General features: G+C 44.1%; 1 protein-coding gene across 5 annotated transcripts in view; it reads right to left on the bottom strand.

The window, feature by feature from the left end:
* Arid1b (AT-rich interaction domain 1B) overlaps positions 1-22,603 on the bottom strand; it is a 377,401-nt gene that overhangs the window by 139,375 nt on the left and 215,423 nt on the right. For 4 of the 5 annotated variants that reach the window (XM_076552846.1, XM_076552847.1, XM_076552848.1 and 1 more), the window contains exon 5: positions 9,414-9,455. The exons of the other annotated variant lie outside the window; for it this stretch is intronic. In XM_076552846.1, coding sequence (XP_076408961.1) covers positions 9,414-9,455 — 42 coding nt within the window. The remainder of the gene's footprint in view (positions 1-9,413; positions 9,456-22,603) is intronic. 5 annotated transcript variants of the gene reach the window in all.

Below are 22,603 nucleotides of genomic sequence, written 5' to 3'. Positions count from 1 at the left end.
GAATAAAAGCAGAATTAGAGAAACCAATAGTCCCCAGACCTTTTCTCACTTCCATGTGTATTTTTGAGTTCAATATGAAATGCTTTCTCTGTATTTACTGCTTCAGGAACCTCACTGGCCTGTCTCTGAAGTGTATCTCGCAGGAGACAATACTTCAGTTGAAAAATGGTAACTTTATTTCTTGTTTGGGAATCACTTTTATAAGGATTTATCAAAGACATGTCTGATATACAAATATTAACTCAACAAGTCATTCCTAAGCCCGCTCAAATCTGACTTTTCAAACCCATCCACTAATATAGTCTTTAATTCATGTAAATGTTCTCCTTGGCTTCAAGCATCTTCTAACATATTGGCTCTTTCAACACCAGCCACTTTGACATTCTCAACTGACTTGAAAAAACTGACACAGCTTGGGAAGGAGCCAACATTAAGTCATGGGGAAGGGAGGGAAGGGAAGGTCCGTGACCATCTAAAGAAACGCGGCTGGCTCAGCCTGGCACTGGAGAGACGCGAGAAGATGCACAGTCGAACTGGCACCTATTTCCCCTGGCTCTTTCCTTTCTTCTGCCTAGCAACACTGTAAGCAGCCTGCCGATTACTGATGTGGTTAAACGACATGATCAGGGCCCCCCGAAACCTGCCTCCATTGTAAGAAGTGTTTGAAGGAGGGGATGGCAGATACATGTTTTTATTATTACTAGAAAATTAAGACCTCAAAAAACACTGCCAAGATCATGTCCCCAGAGAAAGATGGAGTCAGACTTCAGACTACACGAGCAAATAAGCTCACTCCACCAAAACGACCCTCTTTGAGACCCACAGCACCCGAAAGCACGTTCACCTCCTACATCTTTTGCAAGATGTAGTTTTGCAAAACTGAACAGAAGCTAAGTAGGCATGAACTGTTGTGTCATGGCATTCTCTGCTCACTTGGTGCATTAGCATCATTAGTAAAAGGCGTACTTTCGCACTGTGGTACCTAGCAGACGCAGGAAGGGACAGAGCAACCAGCCCACCTACCCAGTGTCTGCCACCTACCGTACTGGGAAAGAAAACCCTCCCAGAAACGGAGTACCTGTTACACTAAGAACCACTTGGTCATTCTAGTTCTAGCTGCTTGTATAGTGTGAACGGATATTCTAGAAACAGTATGGATCTTTGACAAGGCTAAGTCATCTACGGGGTAATTTCCTGCAATGTCAACACTACACACAGCTTGTGATACCCTGGTACTTAAAAAGAAATGCATACATGTCTGGGAAGAGTAATTTAAAAAATGCATTCCTTTGTTTTCTAGGTGTAAATCATTTACAGGAGGCTTAGCACACTGGATGAAGCATCGCCAGCACTGGGTTGTTTTACACTGTAAAACTGACAGTTCGCTAAGACTCAGTCTAAGAGGCAGCTCTGGGCTTGGAGGACTAAGAGCGAACACTGCTCTAGTTTCGTGTAAAAAGCACTCGCCTGGGAGCAGGGACACAGGTTCTTGTCCTATTTTGTTACTAGAGAGGGCCTAAAATACATGGCTTTACCTCTCAGCCTTCCTCACTGTGGAAAAATTGAGATTAATATTTTTGGTTACTCTTCCTCTTCAAGAAAATGAAAAATAACTGAGAAAATGAAAAATAACTGACCAAGACTCTACAATCAGTCAAGCCAGCTTTTAAGAAATTTGAAAAGGAGAGAAAGCTAGCACAAAAGGACATTCCTACCCAGTTCCTCTTTTAAAGCTTTTTACCTGCCTTCAGTGAATAGGAAGATGTGTTTGTGGATGAAACATATTTCTCTTTCCCCCGGGCTGGCGAATCCTGGCAGACAGCAGTGTGAACAGGAGAAGGTCTGGCTCAGTGAACACAGGAAGAAGATGGCTGTTAGCACAGGGCCCGTCGTTCAGGCATGAGAACGTGAGTTCAGACCTCCAGCCACGGAAAAGGCAGGTGCCAGGGAGGTCTGTAATCCTAGCCCTGGGAAGGCAGAGACGGGCAGATTCTCGGAGCTCACTAGTCAGCTAGTCTAGCCGATTCAGTGAGCTCCATGTTCAGTGAGAGATGCCACCACAAGAAGGAGGTGGAGACTGACTGCAGAAGATACCTCATGGTGACATCTGGCCAGCAAGTGCCTGCGTGTGTGTGAGAGTGTGTGTGCATGTGGTGTGTGTGTGTGTGTGTGCATGTGGGGTGTGTGTGTGTGTGTGTGTGTGTGTGTGTGTGTGTATGCAAAAGGACTAAAGGCCCAGAGAGTCCTAGAGCTGGCCATAATGTTAGTGATAGCTAGAAATCAATTTGCCAACCTTAAACTGGGGAGGGAGAGAGACGGAGGGGGAGGGAGGGAAAGAGAGACAGAGACAGAGATCAAGAGAGAGACAAAGAGACAGACTGAGATGAATTCCTAGACAAGGAGTCCTTATTGTGAGCTAGCAGACAAAATCTCTGCTCAATATATAATACAAAGCTCAAAATTAGGTAAAACCCAATCAGCTTTCAGACACCTCATCTTGTCACTAAGACCTCACAGCCAGGTGTTAGCCCAGCACTTAGGATGCAGAGGCAAAAAGATGGCCAGCCTGGTCTATACAGCAAGTCTACATTATGAGACCTTGTCTCAAAAATAAAAATGAAACCAAACCAAAACAAAAACCACCGTCTAACAAGTGTGTCTCTGACTCTGAATTTCAAATAATTTGGTCCTCAGAATTTTATTTTATTTTTTCTGTTTTATATTCATGTATTCCTATAAAGCCAGGGATGAAGAATAAGTTAAAACAGCCCCCAGTAAGAGATTAAACCTAATAAACAACACAGCATTGAAACACTGCAGGAGAATATAAACAAACACATACGTACCCAAACCTCCCCTACATAACAGTAACAGTAAGACAAGTTCGGCTTAAAATCAAGCTTAAGTGTGTCTGAGCTACCAACAGATGGCAGAAGCGAAAGCAGACTTCAGGAACCAAAGAGCAGGGATGCCTGGACCTGCTGGGGCTGGGGCTTCCCACCTGAGGCTTCGCTGCTACATTTTATCATTTTAAACTGGGCTCCACCACCAAGGCAACAAGGGGTAAACCTGGTTCTCTGCCTTGCTACGATTTCTAACAGATGTCAGCTTTTCAGCTAAATTAAAAACACCAAAGCAAACCCTTCATATTGAGTCCCATGAACTTGTAAGAACTTCAAAAGAAAGTGCTTGTGGCTTGATTTGAACAGCATTATGACCTAAACACTTCTCTGTCTGAGTTACAGTCACATCCACAGTGCCGTCCGGCCTGGAATTCACTAGAGAGCACATCCTGGGAAGATAGCAAGAGTGCCCAAGAACCCATCCTGAGGTAACTTCAAAGGAACGTGAGTGGACATCTGCCTTCAACAGGCCAGTGTGCTTTGCGGTGAACCTTACTGGGCTTGACCACACATTCTGAGTCAGAAGGCTGCTCCGGAGTCCTTTAGTCCTCCATCTTTTCTCACACCCAGTCATCGGTTCTTCTGTGAAGTGCGGTTCATGAGTGTCACAAAAATGGTCTGGGGCCTTCACTTTGGGACTATGGACCTGCTCTCTAAGTCCGGCGCCAGTGTGGTCACGACTAGCAGGCTAGCTACTGAAATGTCACTGGCCAAACTCAAGGGATGAGCTTTACTTTCGGTTATCTTGTGTTAATTGAATTTGCATGGCTACATATTAGTGATAACTCATAGATCCAATATCTAAAATGAAGATGCTCACAATCCAGAAGGACTGAGAAGACATAGACTTCTCGAGGCTCTGGCTAGACTGGTCACAGGAGCAAGCACATGAACTTCACCCTGTCCTGGCCCAGCAGAGCAAAGTGCCAGTGCTGTTTTTCCTCAACTGTGACAGGGTGTATCACGTTATGACACTTTCTTGTGTATGGAGGAGGTGAAATATAGATTATCTTCCCAATAGTTTATGATGTCCAGGCTGAAATAAACTCAAATACAACTTGAATTGTGGGCGAATGCAGTTGTTCACAATTAGAAATACCTTATTTTAAAAGACAAACCAAAGTCCACATCTCCTGGTGTGAAATCCTGCAGATGAACCCCTGGGTTATTTGCAATTGTTAAGTGACCTGAGCCCCTCTGTTCTGTAACACAAGAAGCAGATTCCGGAAGTCTGCTCCTCCTGTCTCTGTCCTGCCATCAACACTAAACACACAGTCACAGACAGTTCTAGGACTGGAAGGACAGGGTCAGTAAACACTACTGTAGACCTTGACTAACCAGTGTCTTTAAATTAAGCACGATAAACCACAACCTGCAAGCTTTCCACACTCAACAGCCTCAGCCAACACCCAGAGAGTGCAAGGGAAAATTGCCACACTCTGTGTGGACCCAGAGGAGGGGGAGACAGGAATGTAGCAGTGCTGTGCGAACACCAACAAGGCATTCACTCTCAGCAATCACAACCATTACACAATCAGAGCTCTTGAGTAATCATTAACACGCATTTACTGTTAACCATGCGAGCCGATATGAATAGAAAGAAATGGAACAAAACCAAGTCCCTAAGTGAACAATCTTGCTGGGAACAAAAGGCCACATAATAGAAGTGGGCCAGGCCACAGCCATGCCATCTCTCCTATACAAAGGGTGGAAAGAGAGGGGGGCTCAGGAGAGCCCCCACATGAGTTGTGAAGTCAGCGAGGGCTGCAGGCCGGGAGGCAGCGCACAACCCAGAGGCCTAGAGAAGAGAGGCCAGAGGAGAGGGGCGGGCCTCGGTCAGGAGAGGAAGCTGACCGAAATGCAGAGGGAAAGGAAAGCATTCTAGAGAAAGGAACAGAAAGGATGGGCTCAGTGGGAGACAGAAGGGATGGTGGGCTTGGGGTCTGTTAGACGGAGATACTAAGATGGCCATGTTGAACTTAGAGGTCGTCTTTCCCTTCACCACCTATCTTACCAAGATGTGCTTAACAAGTGATACGTGGGGGTAATCGCATTCAGGATTTACTTGAAAACCCTATTCTTCATAACTCTCTTTACGCAGCCTTTTCTATTTCATAGTAATCAATTTTAGGTGTCCCAAACAAGTACAAAAAAGTATTGCCAAAATACCATGGAAAGCAAAGTGGTCCGAAGGAAGCATGTCTGTGTGTGCTAGGAATTCTAGAACTACAAGGAAAGTAATGGCCCCAACAAAGGCCTCTCCTGGTGCTCACTTCCCAGGACAGGCTGATGTGACCTCGGGAAGATGAAGACAGGATCCTGGATCAAGAGCAGGATTAACATAAAGACTACTGAAGGTCAGTCCAGGGAGGGCTGGGTGCAGGAACTGCTGAATGAGGACAGGAACACATCAGGCAGAGTGCACCCTAAAAGCCACTCTGGGCTTCAGAGAAGACTGTGAGTCTGTCCCTCAGAGAGGGCAGGTCGAGGGAGAGCCCTAGCCATAAGGGATCTGGGTGAAGAGCCTCCAACACTTTGTGGGGTACCATGATGGCCTCAATCACACTGTTCCCCATTTCCTGTTCTTTTCACCATCAGCACAATATGCGTATTCTCACTACCAGGATGCATTTCATTACATTTATTTACTTATTTATCCACCCATCCATCCACCCACCCATTCACCCATCCATCCATCCATCCATCCATCCACCCACCCACCACCCATCCACCCATTCACCCATCCATCCATCCATCCATCCACCCACCACCCATCCATCCACTCATCCATCCATCCATCCACTCATCCACCCATCCATCCATCCATCATCCATCCATCCATCCATCCATCCATCCATCCATCCATCCATCATCCATCCATCCATTCATCCATCCATCCATCCATCATCCATCCATCCATCCATCCATCCATCCATCCATCCATCCATCCATCCATCCGAGGGGGGTGCATGTGTGCCGTGGCTCGCATGTGGAGGTCAGTAGACAACTTGAAAGAATTGGTTCTCTCCTTCCACCACATGGTTTTCAGGGAGGGAACTCGGGTCCTCAGGCTCGGTGGCAAGTGTCTTTACCCACTGAGCCATCTTGCCAGCCCCTGTGATATAAACTGTTCTCACCAAATACCATTTTTATAATTGTCCATATCAAAAATTATGGAAAAGGACTATAACAACCAAGGGTTTCTTCTTCAAAAGAACATAATGGCCAAACAACATATCAGAGTTCGTAAACTATTTTGCTAACGAAATTCTATTTTGTTAAGTAAGTGCCAGGAGTTTACTCTCGGAACTTGCCTTGTGCTGAACAAAGAGAGAGATGTTCATATCCTCTTTTACCATCATGCACACTCATTCATTTGGAGAGACATTTAAGGATATGCCCTGGAGTGAGGTACAATGACTCAAGCCAGTGGTGCCAAATGGGAGCCTAAGGTAGGAGAATCACAAGTTCAAGGCCAGCCTGAACAGGCTGCAGAGTGAGTCCCCGCCTTACGTAACAATGGCTGGCGTGGGAAGGAGGCACATTGCTGGCAGAACAAGGGCAGCAGAATCTAGGCTGGAGCCCTGGCAAGTGGAGAGGAAGAACTGGCAAAGCAGAGCAAGATGGGCGAGAAGAGACTCATCTAAGCACTGCTGAAGCCAGAGGAGCATCACCCTCTGAGGAGGCAGGGAAGCAGGGGAGGATGCCATGGCTCCCACAGGACTGAGTCACTCTCGGGAGTTTAGAGTTAAGGAAGTCATTAGGGAGAGGGGAGGGTGGGTGCAGAGGGGATGAAAAGGAGATGGGAAGTCAAGAGTGGGGTGGATAATGGTGTACACATCACAGTGATTCCCACAGCACCCAGAAAAAGAAGTGAAAAGGCGTTGGATTTGACCTTGCTGGTTCAAATCCCAGCTCTGCTACTGATTAGCAGTGTGAACCTGACCAAGCTATTAAACTCTTCAAGTTTCTAACTATTCACCTAAAGGTGTGTGTGTGTGTGTGTGTGTGTGTGTGTGTGTGTATGTTCAGTTGACCCATCCATTCAGTATTGCTGGCAACTTTACTTTGCTCATTTACGACATGGAAGACACAATGATCATACAGAACAGTAACCAAGCATATTGACTGTCCCTGGGACTGATATTCTGTAGAATTATACAATGGTTATTACCATGTTCAAATTTTGATCAAAACCAAAGTTACAAACAACGGTCTCTAGGTTAGTCTCCCTCTCCTATGAAGACAGATGTTGGTGCACGCTTCATTAGTAGGCACTCTGATTCATTGTGATTCTTGTTTGCACAACTACCCATAACTTAAAATTAATTATGCATCTTGATTGCACAAGTAAAATAATCTCAAGAAATTTGAAATTACTTATAAGTTTAGAACTCCACGAAAACACCTGGAGTGTCTAACACTGTGAGGTAGTTACAAGGGTTTGAGTTCTTTTGGAGCTAAGCCTTGGTAAACAATACGCCTGAACCTGTATGAAAATAACACGTAATAACCACCAGTATAGCTATGTCCCCCTAGATTAGCAGGAAAGTATTAATTTCCAGTCGGCCCTAACAACAGGTTTGTTTTCTAAGATCGAAATGGTCTTCCTGGGTATTATTCACCACATCCAAACATGACAAGTTCTTTGTATCTTGTGGAGTCCACGTCCAGGGACACTGGTAGAAGTCATCTGAACTAATAAGAAGCTCATAGACATTAGTCAGGCCTAAAATAAGGGAAAATATACAAGAGGTGGATAATTAGAAACAAAAAAAATGCTGTAAGATGAAAAGGAAAAGAAAGAGCAGACACATGGGATGGACACGTCGTGTGGAGCTGAGGAGACGGTACTCTCGCAGGAGCTGCATGTGAGGCTGACATTTTAATTCCTTTTCTCAGCAATGTTAATAGAAAGGCACGTCTGTTGTGACTAATGCCAAGTATCTCAATTTTCGAAGAAATAAATTTTCAAGCTGAAGTATATTTGCTGAGCTCCAGAAAGTAAATCTGTAAAACCAAAATCCTTCAAAAATTTCATTTTTTAAATTTCTATAGATCTGCAAAAGTAAAAAGGCATCTGAAACACTCTGAAGACTGGACCAGTTTACTGGGGAAAGGTTCCTATAACTGGAATTCAGGGCTCTAAAAGCGGGTGGTTGGATTTACACACTCTGGGACACCAAGCCACGCCCCAGCCAGTGGGATACCAGAGAGGAAGGCTCCACTAATCCTCCATCTTTTTGCTGAATAAATAAATACAGTGGATCCAGGAGATAAGTTCACAGGCTTATTAAGGATGTAGTGAATTTTCTTCATGCATGCTGGGAATTAAATTCAAAACCAAAGATTCAGAAGATGATGATCATGTGTTCAGTCCTATAAATACTGAATTAACTCTATTCAGAATTATGATATTTAGTAACTTCTGACATGAAACATAAAAACACATTAAGCTTTTAACACATAAACTTTTAGTATTTATGTATTAATTTATAATTTCTTTTAAATTGTGATGTATAATTTTGGTAAGTTTATAGCCTCAGAATAGCTCTGATGGGATGGCCATTTCACTTATTAGCATAATTAAGAGCCTGGGAGTACACTGAATGGCAAGCGGAAATGCCAGAAAGACGAACAGGGCCAACTTGTAATTTGATTGTGAGGACACAGAACAGGAAAGAGTCAGGTGAAAGTGCGCCCCCATGCTCCCAGGCTCCCAGCAAATTGCTTTCCTAGGGCACCTATTCTCTATACCCCAGACTCCTGCAGAAATGAGCTCGGGCCTCTCTACTACGTGGCTGCTCATTCGGCTCCTCATTCACTTACAACATCTTTCCACGGCTGGCCTAGCCCAAAGCAGCTCTCGCTTCTCCTTGCTGCGACCAGTCTCCATATAATCCAGGCCTTTAGAACTCAGCCCAGGGCCCTGCCTGACTCCTAGGAAGACCTCCTCTGCTTTGCTCCTGCACACCTTCTCCTCCCTAAGCATGGGCGCAGCAGGCAGCTTGAGCAGACTGAAACCCACCCCACCATGACTCATCTGTTTACAGGCCTTTGCCAACTGTGGGCTCCCGGAGAAGGCTAGGTTTTAACTCAGTAGTGACAAGACCCGTGGGGATCAGCATGAAGTAGGGGCTAGGAATCAATCAGTTAGCAAAGCAGGAGCTATCAGCCCAATGCAGCATGTTGAGGGGCAGTGGTTACAGCCATTCACTTCCCCAAATGGGGGTCGACAATGAGGTAGGGTGTCAGAAAACCTTGCTCCAGGCCTAAAAGCAAATTTAGAAGCCACTCACTACTACACAAAACTCTGGGCTCTCTGTAGTTCCTTACACCAAAAGTCTAACCCCAACCACAGCCTAAGTAATGTGAACACGTGCTTATGTTAGCCCATTGGTGTTTGATTAAAACAGCAAAGCCTCACTCTGAAGCCTAGGGAATGGGGGGTGGGAATGGGAGGGGCGGGGACGACAGGACCTGCATGATAAACCACACCAGGCCACACACCTTGAGTCCAAAGGCTGCATCGTCCGAGGCCAAGACTTCAACCTGAAATCATAAGGAGAGAAATAATTTAGGCACTGTCAAGAATCCCTCTGAGTACAGCCCTAGACGCCCACGCTGGGTGAGATGGGGAAGAAGCTGTCCATTGAAGCCTGCCTAGGGAGAAGGTCAGGAGGGATTCTGTGACTCCTCATCGGGCCAGGGGGCTTCACTGGGAGGGCCCACCTGCCCCATGGGTGTGGTGGTGCAAGTCCTCCACAGGACCATCCTGCTCACACCACACGATGCTGTCTTGCTACCGATGGATGGACAGCGAGGGGAAGGCACCCTTGCTCGCTCAGGTCAGCAGTTACTGTGCTGAGTGCCTCTTCTCTGTTGCTAGTAGCTTCTTGTCCTACTCACAGCAGAGTGGGCGGGGCCAACCTCTGGAATGCTGTAGAGCAAGAGTTCTTGGAAGCAGTGCTCTGGGAAAGGCAGGCAGAACCTAGGCAGCGAGTTATCAAATGATGGCAAAACTTCAAGAGTGTCTGTCAGTCTTGTGCCGTAGACGACAGAGCTCATTACCATGAACTTAAAAGCTGTGTGAAACATGACATGTATTGATAATTACTGGTTTTTAAACATAACTATTCAGCCTAGTGTCTTAAGCTCTTAAGTTTGGCTACTACAAAGAGCCAATGTGAAGGAAAGAAACCAGGAAGGAGGGAGACAGTCTGAGTGTTGGGCACCTGGTGAAGGCTGTCGGGGTAGCGGCTGGGATGGACTTGTCCCTGTCCTGAAGCAGGTGCCCACAGGCCTTACCAACATGTGCTGCTAGAAATGACGGGGACACCAAGGAAGACCATCCTGGCAACCGAGGGCCAGCGGAAAACTGAAGAGTTCAAGAGGAAGCGCTGATGAAGATCAGAGCCCCCTCCCCTCCCCCCAAGACAGAGAGCCGGCAGCCAGGATGCCGCACTAAGAAGATGAGCAGCTACGCTGTGATGAAAACCATATGTTGCTGATATCAAATGTGATTTTCGGCTAAAGACTGAGATGTTGGATCAGCTAGAGTGGAAAATCATGGGAAGATCCACTTACACCATTTCTGTTTACACTTCGATTTCCAAAGCTAACTGCAGATTTAGAAAGAAGCCTTATTATAGATGTTAGCTTAGGATCCCTTCCCTCCACACAAAAGCTTACACCTTGGAATTTCCTGCGTCCTGCCTTCTGCAACACCAAGCTACTGACATCAGATAATTTTAAAATGACAACTCCTAATTGACACTGAAGACTTCAGCTACAAACCTTTGGGGGAACACTTCCAAACTCAACTACTGTGGGCATTCTGTGACATCTGCTTACGAGCCGCCGTCCTCATCCCTCGATTAGGACACACAACCCTGATGTGGGTGTTTTCACATACGTACAATTATTGCTGAGCATATTAAAGTTGAGATTGGAATCTACAGAGTGAGTTCTGCATATTTTAACAGATTTTAAAAGTCAAGTAGCAAAAAAAAAAATCAGTAGCAAATAGAAATCTATTTAAAGATAAGGCTTTACTATATTTGACAAGGGGAGGTGAGAGCAGCGTTCTCTGTGGAATTTAGAGCTCCGCATGTGACTGTGAGCACAGGCTGGCTTCTGCTTCAACTCTGCTTCTCTCTAGCAGGCTGAAGGGTATTTCAAAACTCCTTACTAGACTCTGAAACTCATTTAAGTAACTTCACAAAACTGTTTTCTTCAAAGGCTATGATTTTAAAACACGCATCCTGGCTTACTGTCCTAAAATTCTCTGTTCTTTAAGGTTCTAAGGTTAGCACCCACCGAAAAAAACGAGATTGCTTCAGTTTACTCTCAAGGAAACAGCAATGTCACAGGAAGGATTTCACGCTGGTCTAGGAGCATCTGTGTCCTTTGGAAGGAGCCCCTCTAGTGGGAGCAAGGGGGTATTTCAAGCTTCCCATCATTTCAGGTCAGCAAACTTACCGCGAACCAGCAACTTCTCATAAAGTCTCACAAAGAGAAGTGTGCTACTTCTCTCATAAAGTCAAAAGTGAATTTGAAGAGAAAAGTTGATAACCATTAGCTAGAAGTGATCTACATACAAACTGAGGTACATTTATATTGATCTGATATATGGTGTTAATATTTAGCTGTTAGCCACTGATATAATATTTAATTTGGCTATGATACAATCCTAACTTTAAGCTAAAGCAAGTATGTGTAACTGGAAAAACACAGTATGTTTTCAGGAGAAAGACTTGACCAAATTGGAAAGGTGTGCACTGATATCTAAATGTTGACTCTTCCTATTGGCTGTAATCTGCACCAAAACTCCTCAAAAGACACGCCCTTCCACATTCATCAATAAAGATGTTCTGGATATTTAATCCTTGCAAGGCTTGTGCTTAGCATCTCAAGACAGTCAAAGTGGCGAACTTCATGTAAACACCCAATTTAATGTATTTAAGCATCCTTATACATTTGTTTTAAAAATTCAGAATCCAAGAGGACAAGCTAAGATTTCCTATGCTGCCATTCTTCTTCCACTTCCATTTGCAGTGAGTCCAAACTCCAATAAAGAATAGATAAATCACCAATATGAATGCCAAGGCTTTACCAAGAGTGAAATTAGGGTGCAGTGGCCAATGTCCTTCTCCACAGAGTAACAGAGCCTACCTTCAGTGAGGCAGAGAGAGGCTTCTGACAACAAAAAGGCTTCAGACACAGCTCAGGGATTAACACAAGCTGCTCTTCCACAAGATCTGGGTTCGATTCCCAGCACACACATGGAGGCCCACAACTGTCTGCAATTCCAGCTTCAAGGGACTCAGACGCCCTCTGAAGGCACCAGGCTTGTACATGGTACACAGACAAAACACACGTGCACACAGGAAGGAAGGGAGGGAGGGAGAGAGGGAGGGAGGAAGGACAGATGGAAGGGTGGCTAACAAAACTGAGGCTCCCTGGCTACAGAGCTGAGGCCTGTCACACTGGTCTCAAAGGAGCCCACAGTCAACACTGGCTGACTCAGTGCCTACAAAGATTCCATCCATAGAGAACTTCAAAGCCCAGCTCAAAGGTCGGAAGTAGCAGAGCCAAGCCCTTGACCCTGACCCTCTTAACTGCCCTACTAACCATCTCAACCCAAATCACACAACTCAAGGTGGCCGTCTGCCCAGGACACGAATAAGAAGGCGAGCTGATCAGAAGGTGCTTTTCTCACGTTCAGAGTCCTTCCCACTTTCCCAAGTAAAATGCCCAGAGAAAGAACAAAAATACCAACTCAGACCACAGATGGCTCGGCGGGTTAAACACTTGCGGCCAAACTTAAGGACCCGACTTTGATCCCCAGAACACACATGAGAGAGGGAAAGAACTCGTTCCTGTGGGACGTCCTCTGACCCAAACATAAGCTCTGGTATGGGTGCTTTCCCCACTTACACATTAATAAATAAATCAATTGTAAAAAAAAAAAAAAAATCACACTAAAAAGAGATAAAGAAAACCTAGTTGTGCAAATTAGGGATTTTCTATAATATTCTATTCCACCCCCCCCAAAAAAAACAAGAACAGAAGAAGCATGTGTGTATAAGCAATAGTTGAGTTATCTGTGTAATGCAATAAGAACATTCCCAAGAAATGGGGCGGGGGGGGGGGAGATGCCACTGATAATTGCCTTCAGGCAGAGCAATGTATTTTTCATTGTATATTGTCTTATAATGCGGGTTTATTTATTTACTACAGGAGATCTTGTTTAATTAAAAGTAATTGGTTAAAATAAGACAATGACATTAACAGCCACTGGATATCATTAATAATTCAATAAATGTATGCAAGTATCTTTGATGTTGGTAAAAATAGATAGTACAGCAGCCAGCACTTGTATGTGCAGTCCTGAACACTTGTAGGTAAGTAAAAAAAACAAACAATCCCCTACAACAGCAACAAAAATAAAACTCAAGAACCTAACACTGTACAGTGTACAGTGTCCTCAAGTATATGTACCCACCTGGAAATCTATCTGTAAGAGAAATCCCTTTACAGAAATAATTTATGACATACTGCATATATATATATATATATGTATATATATATATATGATGTAAATTGTATCAATTTAGAAAAGTATATAAAGTTAGGATGTAGTTATATAAAGTATGGTATGCTTACACTAGACAGTACTACATAACTGAAATCTAACATGGAAAAATGGATACACCACAGTGAATTTCAAAATCAGGGTTAAAATAAGAAAGCTAACACTTTAAGTTTCTTCCACACCTTCTAGGACTCGTGCCATACCAGAAAAATCTCTCCTCCTTCAAGTTTAATTTTTTTAAAGAGTTATTTATTTATTATGCATCAAGTGTTCTGCCTACACACCAGAAGAGGATCCCAGGTCTGATTACAGACGGTTGTGAACTACTATGTGGCTGCTGGGAATTGAACCCGGGTCCTCTGGAAGAGCTGCCAGTGCTCTCAACCTCCGAGCCATCCCTCAGCTCTGAATTTAAAATGTTTTCACTCATGTTTTCTCTTAATATGTGTTTGACTTTACTTTTTAAATTTAAATATTTGATCCATCTGCATTTATTTCAAAATAACAAGGGGAAGGAGTGAGCCAGGCCTAATTTTCCATCTGAATAACCATGATGAAGAGTAATCCATTATTTTCCCCAAGGATTAGAGACACTGTATCTTTAGCATAATTAAATATTAAAATGATATCATTTTTGTCTCCAATTCTAGGCTGCTATTCAACCCAAAGGGAAATGGGTATGGGGGAATTCTTAGACACAACAGTACTTCTCAAAAAGAACAGCGAATTCTTAGCAAAGAATTTAGATGCTCTTTAAAAAAGAAAAATTTGACCTGTAAGTGTGTTCCAAAGAACAAAAATACACTTCTATTTATAGTATTTGCTATGTCTTACTTGGCTGGGCCCAAAAGACCAATATACCAAGTGAGACATTCATTGCAAATGCAATAAATAAACTGCTCTCTCAACTATGTCTCAGGATTTTATACAATTCAGAGTGCAGGCTAATTTATTCTCTCTCCCACCCCTCTCTACGCCACCCCCAACAAATGTAAACACCAACAGCTCACACTGGGTTGCAATGTTTTAATTTTAGCAAGTTGTATTTACCACATCAGCTCATTATTATTATTTTACTAGCCTTTTTAATTTTATAAACCACTAAAAAAGTGAACATACAAACCCAGAAATCTTGGCTGGCATTCCTCTTCCATTTATTAATTCTTCTCTATCTCCTCCTAACATATATAACCCAAATGCAATCCAAGAATGTGCCTGTCACAACCACTCAGTTGTCTGGTTAGCTGGCAAAAAAAAAAAAAAAAAACAATTGCCCATACAATGTGCACTGCTACATAGAACGACTACTCCCAGAATATATTTTAAATAGGCAAAAAACAAATAATGATAACAATTAATACATGTATGCTGCCCAAATCCATTGGTTACACTGACACTGAGTAATGTGTGTCACGAATAGGCAATGTGAGAAGTTCCTTATTTACAAGTGACATGCCCCTGCCTGTGAGCCCTAGGCCACCCTCTTAGGCACCTGGCTGTTGAATTTCAGGAGCCCGACGGCACTGCAGTCACGCTCCTACCCAATCACTTCTCTGAGTGTGTAAGGATACTTTTATGTTGATTCCTGAAGCCGAAGCGGAAGTGGGTCCCAGAGCAGAAACCACTCAGAAGGCTGAGTGTGCAGAAAATGCAGTCAGTGAACAAGGTGACCGTTCAATCTGACCCATGCTTAGGATGTACCTGGATCAACAAACTAGAGAGGGAGCAGTGATGCTGTGTGGTGTTTAAGTCTGGGAACCAAGAGGCAATACACACCTCCATCGTTTTCTTGGGTGAGTTCAGACTGGCTGACGGGACAGGGAAAGACTATCACCACGCTAGCTGAGCTAAGGGCTAGTCGGCCCCTGAGAAGCAAGGCTGCCTTGCTCATCAGTGGTAGTTGAAGAAGGGAGACAAAACCTAGCAGAACCTGGAACCACCTAGCTGAACCGCCATAAACAGTCCAAGTGTAGAACTTCACTGCAGGCTTAGTCATTATGGTTTTCTTCCAGTCCCCCCAGACTGTACTTCTCACCTGGGGCCTCTTCCTCAAACACTGCTGACGGAGCATCTACATCACTTCTCAGTAAGTCCTCTGCTTGTCCTACTACTTGAGGGCTTCCGTTTATCCATGCACTGTCTCTTTCCACAAGAACCAGGGCCTTGCCTAGCCTGCCCACTGTTACCTGGAAAGAGTATCAAGGATAGCAAGAACTCAGTAGTTAACTATTGAGTAAACACATGTGGGTGAATGAATGCAGTGTCTATAATACAAACAGTGGGGCACAAACGTGTGTGTGTGTGTGTGTGTGTGTGTGTGTGTGTACCTGAGTTGCCATGGCTCCTTACCATGTAGACACATATACAACAGGGTTAAAGTCATATGCAGCATTTGGCTGGTGATACACCCCTGAGTTACACACTAGTGTAAACTAAGGCAAACCCCAGTCTGGCTGCATTTACTGATGGCATCTACACATCTAATGCATTTGTCTCCGTGCTCAAGAGTAGATTTTAGATTCCTTTAAGAGAGTTAAGTCTTGAAAATTGGTGGTAATAAAGAAAGTGTGCTGCTCAAAGACAGACGTTTCCATTCTCCCTGATGCGGATCTTCTTCTAGATTTGAAATGAGGAAAGTCAGACTAGAGTTGATATTTTATTGGAGCTACACAGGGACCATAATCTTGCCATACATAATGGACAAAGTTGAACCTGGGCTTTGCAGTCTGGCTGGGAAGTGGGAGGCAAGTCAGCTTACATCACAGGCCACAGCTGGCCAGTGGCGCAACATACATTCTCCATAAAAGTTCTCTAAACCCAGAGCAACCTTCCTAGTTATGTGAACAGTATGTTTGTAGACCCAGATACACGAATAATTCCGCACATTAAAGAAAAACTACACATTTACAAGTCATTTCCATACCACTGGTGTTTATCAAGAAATAAAGCTGTGGCATCATGAAAAACACAGGCCTAAACAGATGCATGTATTCATAACGTCATTTGTTTTCTTCTCAGCACAACATGTGTATATAAATAATCTAGATTTTTCAAATAAAAATCTAGAAACATTTTTAAAGAAGAAATGCTTTCCCTGCGGATGGTTGTAAGATGCACTGCAGCGGATGATGGCACGCACAGAAGACACCAGTATTCACGCACTACGTCACATCTGCTTAGCTGCCCTTCCGGTATCCTTCACATTAATGTCCACTTCCTATTTTCAGACTTATTTACAAGTCCTGTTCTGAAGAAGCCAAACAAGCCACAGATGATGAGCAGGAAAGGGTCCCAGACCATGCTGCTCACCAGATGGCAGTGATAAACTCTACCAAAGCTGAAAGGTGTTTGATCTTTTTCTAAATATTCATCTTGTTGTGTATGCCCTAATTTGGTTCAATTGCAACAATGTTTTAGGCAGAAAGTCTGTCTACTCAACCTTGTATACGCAGGGTTTGAGTTATGGGTTAGGGTTAGAATCTTAAAACACGAGGCAATAAGTAAATTCCAATTACATTTCATAAAAACATTTTTTATTTTGAAAAAATATAAATACGTATTATGAATTTCAAATTATATATGAAAATACAGTATGAATGTATATTAACTAAAGTACTAAAAGATGCAAGTGTGGATATATTTAACTGTTCCCCCAGTCTTACCTACCTAGCACAGAAGCTGAACGTTGTTACAGAGTCATTGGAAGAGATGACGCTGTATATGCACAAGCCACAGTGACCTCAGACTGCCAATGTGAAGGTCAAGCAGGAAGGCCAGACAAACGGCCTGACCCCATGAGGACCCGGAGGTGTTTTAAAAGCAAACATACTTCTACATTAACCAATGAGTCTGGGGTTACTACTCAGCCATGCTCCTAGTGTTGTGACTGAGTGGCCTGTCTTTGCTGCTGTCCTCTCCAAGGTCCGGCCAGCTGGGTGGATGTCAGAGAAACAACGAGGGAGAGAAACCTCTTGCCTTAAAATAGTTCCACCACAATGGATGAGCTGGAAACACACTGGGGGCGTGGCTACCACCATAGATCACAGAACATCTTCTGGGCCCTTTGAAGTTTCAACTGAGTGGCACGGTCTTGGTTACAGGATTGGAACCGGAAGACCAGCAAGAGGAAAGGAAGCTGAGGTGAATCTGCACCCAACTATGGGAGCTTTACCCTCTGCACCGAAGAGCGCTCTTCTTTCAGTGGAGATTCTCTGAAGGACCTGTTTGATTAGGCAAACCAATAACTACAACGCTAAGGAAGAATTCTCTGGAGAAGGATGGGTGGAGATATGCACATAGAGCTTGCTTTCTTTTCTTTCAGGTCTGTGCCCCACCCCAGGCTCCAGACTAGCTGTACCATCCACTTCCTTCTTTTACACTGATTGTTTAATATAGTCTTATTTGCTGAGGGCACCCTGAACAAAAACCAAAGCACATGTGTTATCTGAAGGAGACTCAGCCTACTGCAGGTCATCAGAAGAGGTCAAGGTAGAGAGAGAAATTTTCAAGGCCACTGCCCAGGAGCATGTCACTATTCCACTCTGCTCCCCACTGGGTAACCTGTACATCATTTACAAAAAAGTTCACACAGGAAGAAGAGGAAATCTTCAAAACTAAGTAATAACTGCATGAAATTGCTTTATTATTTATTTTTACACTCTTTAGACTTCAAACATTGTTCAATATTGATATTCTGTAATAAAAGGACTTAAAGATCTTGTTTCTAAAGAGTTGCAATCATACATTTGTTCCCCGAAGAAGTGAGGGTCTCGAGGTTCCTGGGGCTCAGCTCACAGTGAAATCAATGAGCAACTGGGCAGCTGTGGAGGAAGACCAGCTCAGAGAGGAAGGCAGTATTCACTGCAACAGCACATGCCTTGATCTGGAACTGTGCTCTTAAGGACATCTGCTTCACATCAAGGGATACCTCCTGACATTAAATGACAAGGTCACTCCTATAATTCTGTGACTACCGAGCTCCCTTGGAGAACACACCTGAAACAGTTCCCTTTATTATTGGCGTTTCAACTGTGATCCAAACAAAACGCATAAAATGGGAAATTCCAGAAATAGACAGTTCCTAAGTTTTAAACTACACACCATTTGAGTATTGTGGATCTTACCCTGTCTCAGTCAAGTCTGTGAAATACCACTTTGGTCAGGTGGCCCATGTGACTTTTCCAAAGCCACATACAAGGTTATCTCCGTAGTATACTCACATCCTCCAAATGTCCCCACTGTTGGTTGTATGGTGCCTTTCTCTACTGTCTGCAACCCCAGCACTCAGGAGGTTGGGCACTAGAACCCAGAGAGAGAGGGTAGCCTGGGGACTACACAGTGAGTTCTAGGTAAGCAGGGGCTACACAGGAGGCCCTCTTTCAAAAAACAAACAAAAATTCAGGCAGTCATTTCTAGAAATTTCTCTATGAATTGGAAATTGCTCTACTTTTACTTTGCAGGATTAACTGGGGCTTTTAAATGTTTTGGCTCACAGAAATGCCTATAGGTTGTTGTCTGGAATTAAAAAAGAACCATTTGTCTAACAAAATGATTTGTCTTTTTTTTTTCTAGTGCCCAAAACTGAATTCAGAGCTTCTTGCATACTAGAAAGCCAATCTGCTCTAAACCTCTTCGTAATTTAGTAAAACTGAATAAATTTCAATTTTAACATGAAACCAGTAAATCAACCATGAGGAAACACACACACAGAACTATAGCCAACACTGGAGTTAAGCAGTATGCTCAAGTTTAGACATGAAAACGTTACATAACATAATTCTTCCTGGTCAAGTTCCACAATTCAAATCTTCAAACAGAAAACTCTTAGAGAATACTCGGTTCACATCTGCTTGGCAGGCCGCCCCTATTGTACAGCAGGAAGGGAAAAGCTCAAGAGGACCAAGCTTGTACCAGAAAGTGGCTTTCTATTCGGAAGCCATCTCCAGTAAAAAACAGGGACCTGTTACACCAGAGCACCTGCTTACAGGAACTCTGTCAGCACTTTTAAATTAAGTAGACTTGATTTCATTCATCCAGATTCTTTACGGCCTTTGAGATAGAAGTGAGGTTTCTGAAATAAACAATATATAACCAAACATAAAAAGAAACTGGCCGCTTGGCAGTAACGTTCATTTGTATCACATTTTACCAAGCATCAGTGTTTTCAGTGAAAGCTACCTTAAGTCCTGGCACAGTGAAAGTACATATATCCTTGATTGCTTGGTAGGGAGGGCGAGAAACCAAACCACAGAGGAGCACTTCAGTAGAGCCCAAGTCAAGTGGCATGCAAAAAGACACTCTCAAGTTCAGTGACATGCCCGCACAGGCAGAGAAATTACACATGAAATGTGAGCTCAATGCCACCCTTAAAGGGGAGGGAACCAACTATTATTAATACAAAGCCACTATTTAAAATGGGGAAAGAGATCAAAATTGAAAGTATAAATAATCTGAGGCAGCTACTACACTTTAAATGGAAAGTAGGTCAAATTATTCATCTGCTTCATATCTCTTCCAAGATTTTAGGTTTAATTCAAGAAACCATGGAAGCATAAGAATTCCAAACTCACTGTGATATTAAAGGGGCAAAATTCATCATTAGAATTTGCTATAAGCAAATATACATAGAAATTGCACTTGGAGATAGAAATGATTAAAATACCTCAAACAGATATGTCTTCGAGTTAGTATTTAAAGTGTGGGATGCTCCCTATAACACTAATAGTTTGATACACCAGGAATTTCTGGGCAGTTTTCATCATTGGGGTCAATGCAAAAGTAAATGCAGGTGGGATAAGAGGGGAAGCTGTTTTTATTAAATTCATGTTACACTGCTACAAATTGCATCAGTTTATCTCAAAGAATTTGTTCTGCTTTCTTTTCTAATTACACATATGCCTCCTGAGATACAAAGAAAATTAAGTCTTTCTACTAACTCAATATTCGCAAAGCCAAGGATTTAAAAGCCTGTCAACCCAGAACTTATTGACCCCCAGCAGCTTAACCACCATTATACTAACTCAAAACCTAAAAAGGGGCTGGAGATGTGGCTCAGTTGGTCAGTGATGGCTGAGCAAGCAGGAGGACCTGAGTTAGAAACCCAGCAACCATGTACAAAACCAGCTTGGTGGCTGGGCTTATCCTCCCAGCACCTGGTCGACAGGAAAATGCCCAGAGAAAACAGCAAGCTCACATTCAGTGAGTCTCAAAAACCACACACACACACACACACACACACACACACACACACACACAATCAATCAATCAATCAATCAACCATTCAATGGATAGATGGATGGATGGATAGATGAATGAATACCTTTAGATTGTTTTTAAAAAGAGAGTTAACAGTGCAGCAGTACACTCTGGTGTGCAACTCACATCTTTTTACAAAATGTCCAAATAACTGCATTTGATTTAGCTTAAACTTTAACTGTCGAGTGTCCGCAGTAAGCAGCAGTGACCAAGGTTAGCCATATCCACACTATAATAACTATACGCACCCTAAACAGAGTTGTGTAAAAGTACTATGCACATGCATAGTAAATGAGGCATAATCATAAACAAAACAATACATAAAATTATTCTTCACGAGGATTTCTCATGTACTTTGTAAAACACTCATTGCTCAGATTCTATCTCAACAACTTTCGTAACAAACTTTACAACCCTATCAAAGAGTGTCAAGTAAATTTCCAAAATTAAGTTAATGTGATAGGAAATATATATCATGTGTTAATGATTATTAATTATACTCTTATCATAGTACCAACAGTGTGCAGACTTTAAAAATCATTCAGGCCACAGATCACAATGAAAATAACTTATAAACCAGAAGCCCTACTGATTACTCCTCGGTGCAGTATATATATATGTTGATTAATCTACCATATGTGTTGTTTAGGTTGCCTGAAAAGTCAAGGGTCACAGCACTTCAATACCCCACTTAAAACCCTAAAAGATGAGTGAAGAGAGCAGCCAGTGACCCTTGGGTCCTCAGGACAAAGTAGCCTTTCATCTCCAGGGAAGCATTCCCCTACAAACCTCTTGGCATGTAATAACCAAGGAGAGACTGGGGAGAAGATGGCTCAGTGGTTAAGGACCACAGGCTGGTCTTACAGAGCAGGGCTCCGTTCTCAGCTCACAACCATCTGTAACTCTGGTTTCAGGGCATCTGATGAGGTCTTCTTCTGGCCTCCGTGGGCACCAGGCACACGTGGTGCACTGACCTACTGGCAGGCAAAACACCTGCCAGCATAAAATAATTAAGTAAAAAATTTAAAGCATTTTAAGAAAGTAGAGACCGGAGATGAAATGCTACAGCAGCTTAGGCTTTCCCTAAGTTTTAAAAATGCTATGAACTGGTTTTCCCATCAAGGAACCTTGCACGTGGCTCTGACACAGCTACTGCACCAATGTGCAACTGAAGTGTAAAGTCGGCCAGTCTCCAGGTCTCAGGAGCCAGCGAGGGTCTCAACCATTGGCCCCGCCCACCGCGGGCCCCGCCCACTCTAGCCACTCCGCCCTCCGACAGCAGTACCCGCCTCCTGAAGCCCTCCCCCACAGGCCCCGCCCACCCCTCCGGCCCCGCCCACAAGGGGCCCTGGTCTGGTGTTTCCAGGCTGGGTGTTTGGGGTCAGCGATTCTGCTTCTTGGGGGAAGCAAGTCTCAACCAGCCCTGCCCGGACGGGAGCGGGCCATTTCCTGGGGGGGGCGAACGGGGCCTGCAGCGACGAAGGGGGAACGCTAAGCTCCTGGGACACCCGGCAAAGCGCGGGCAAAGTGCTAGGGCGAGGGTTTCGGGGAAACTGGGAGCGCGGCCTGGGGCCCCGCTGGGTCAGCAGAAACTTGGGGAGCCGGGGCTCAGGGGCGGGGCCTGCAGCAGTCCCGGGCCGCAGCTCGCTGGCCAGGCCTCCCGCCGCGGTGCCTGCCGGGAGCGCCCAGCCAGCAGCCGGTGGGGTGGTTCCGGCCAGGGCTGCCCGAAGGCCGCGTCTGCGCAGTCGGCCCTCGGCGCTGCACTTTCTCCCCGCAGGAGTGCAGAGTCACTCACCGGCCCGCAAACTGGGGGGCGCGCCGGGCTTGGGGAACAAAGGAAACCCACACA

Source organism: Peromyscus maniculatus, chromosome 16 (assembly GCF_049852395.1).
Source record: "Peromyscus maniculatus bairdii isolate BWxNUB_F1_BW_parent chromosome 16, HU_Pman_BW_mat_3.1, whole genome shotgun sequence".
Taxonomy (NCBI): Eukaryota; Metazoa; Chordata; class Mammalia; order Rodentia; family Cricetidae; genus Peromyscus; species Peromyscus maniculatus.
The sequence above is the reverse complement of the archived record's forward strand: the minus strand, read 5'-3'. Positions and strand labels throughout refer to the sequence as shown.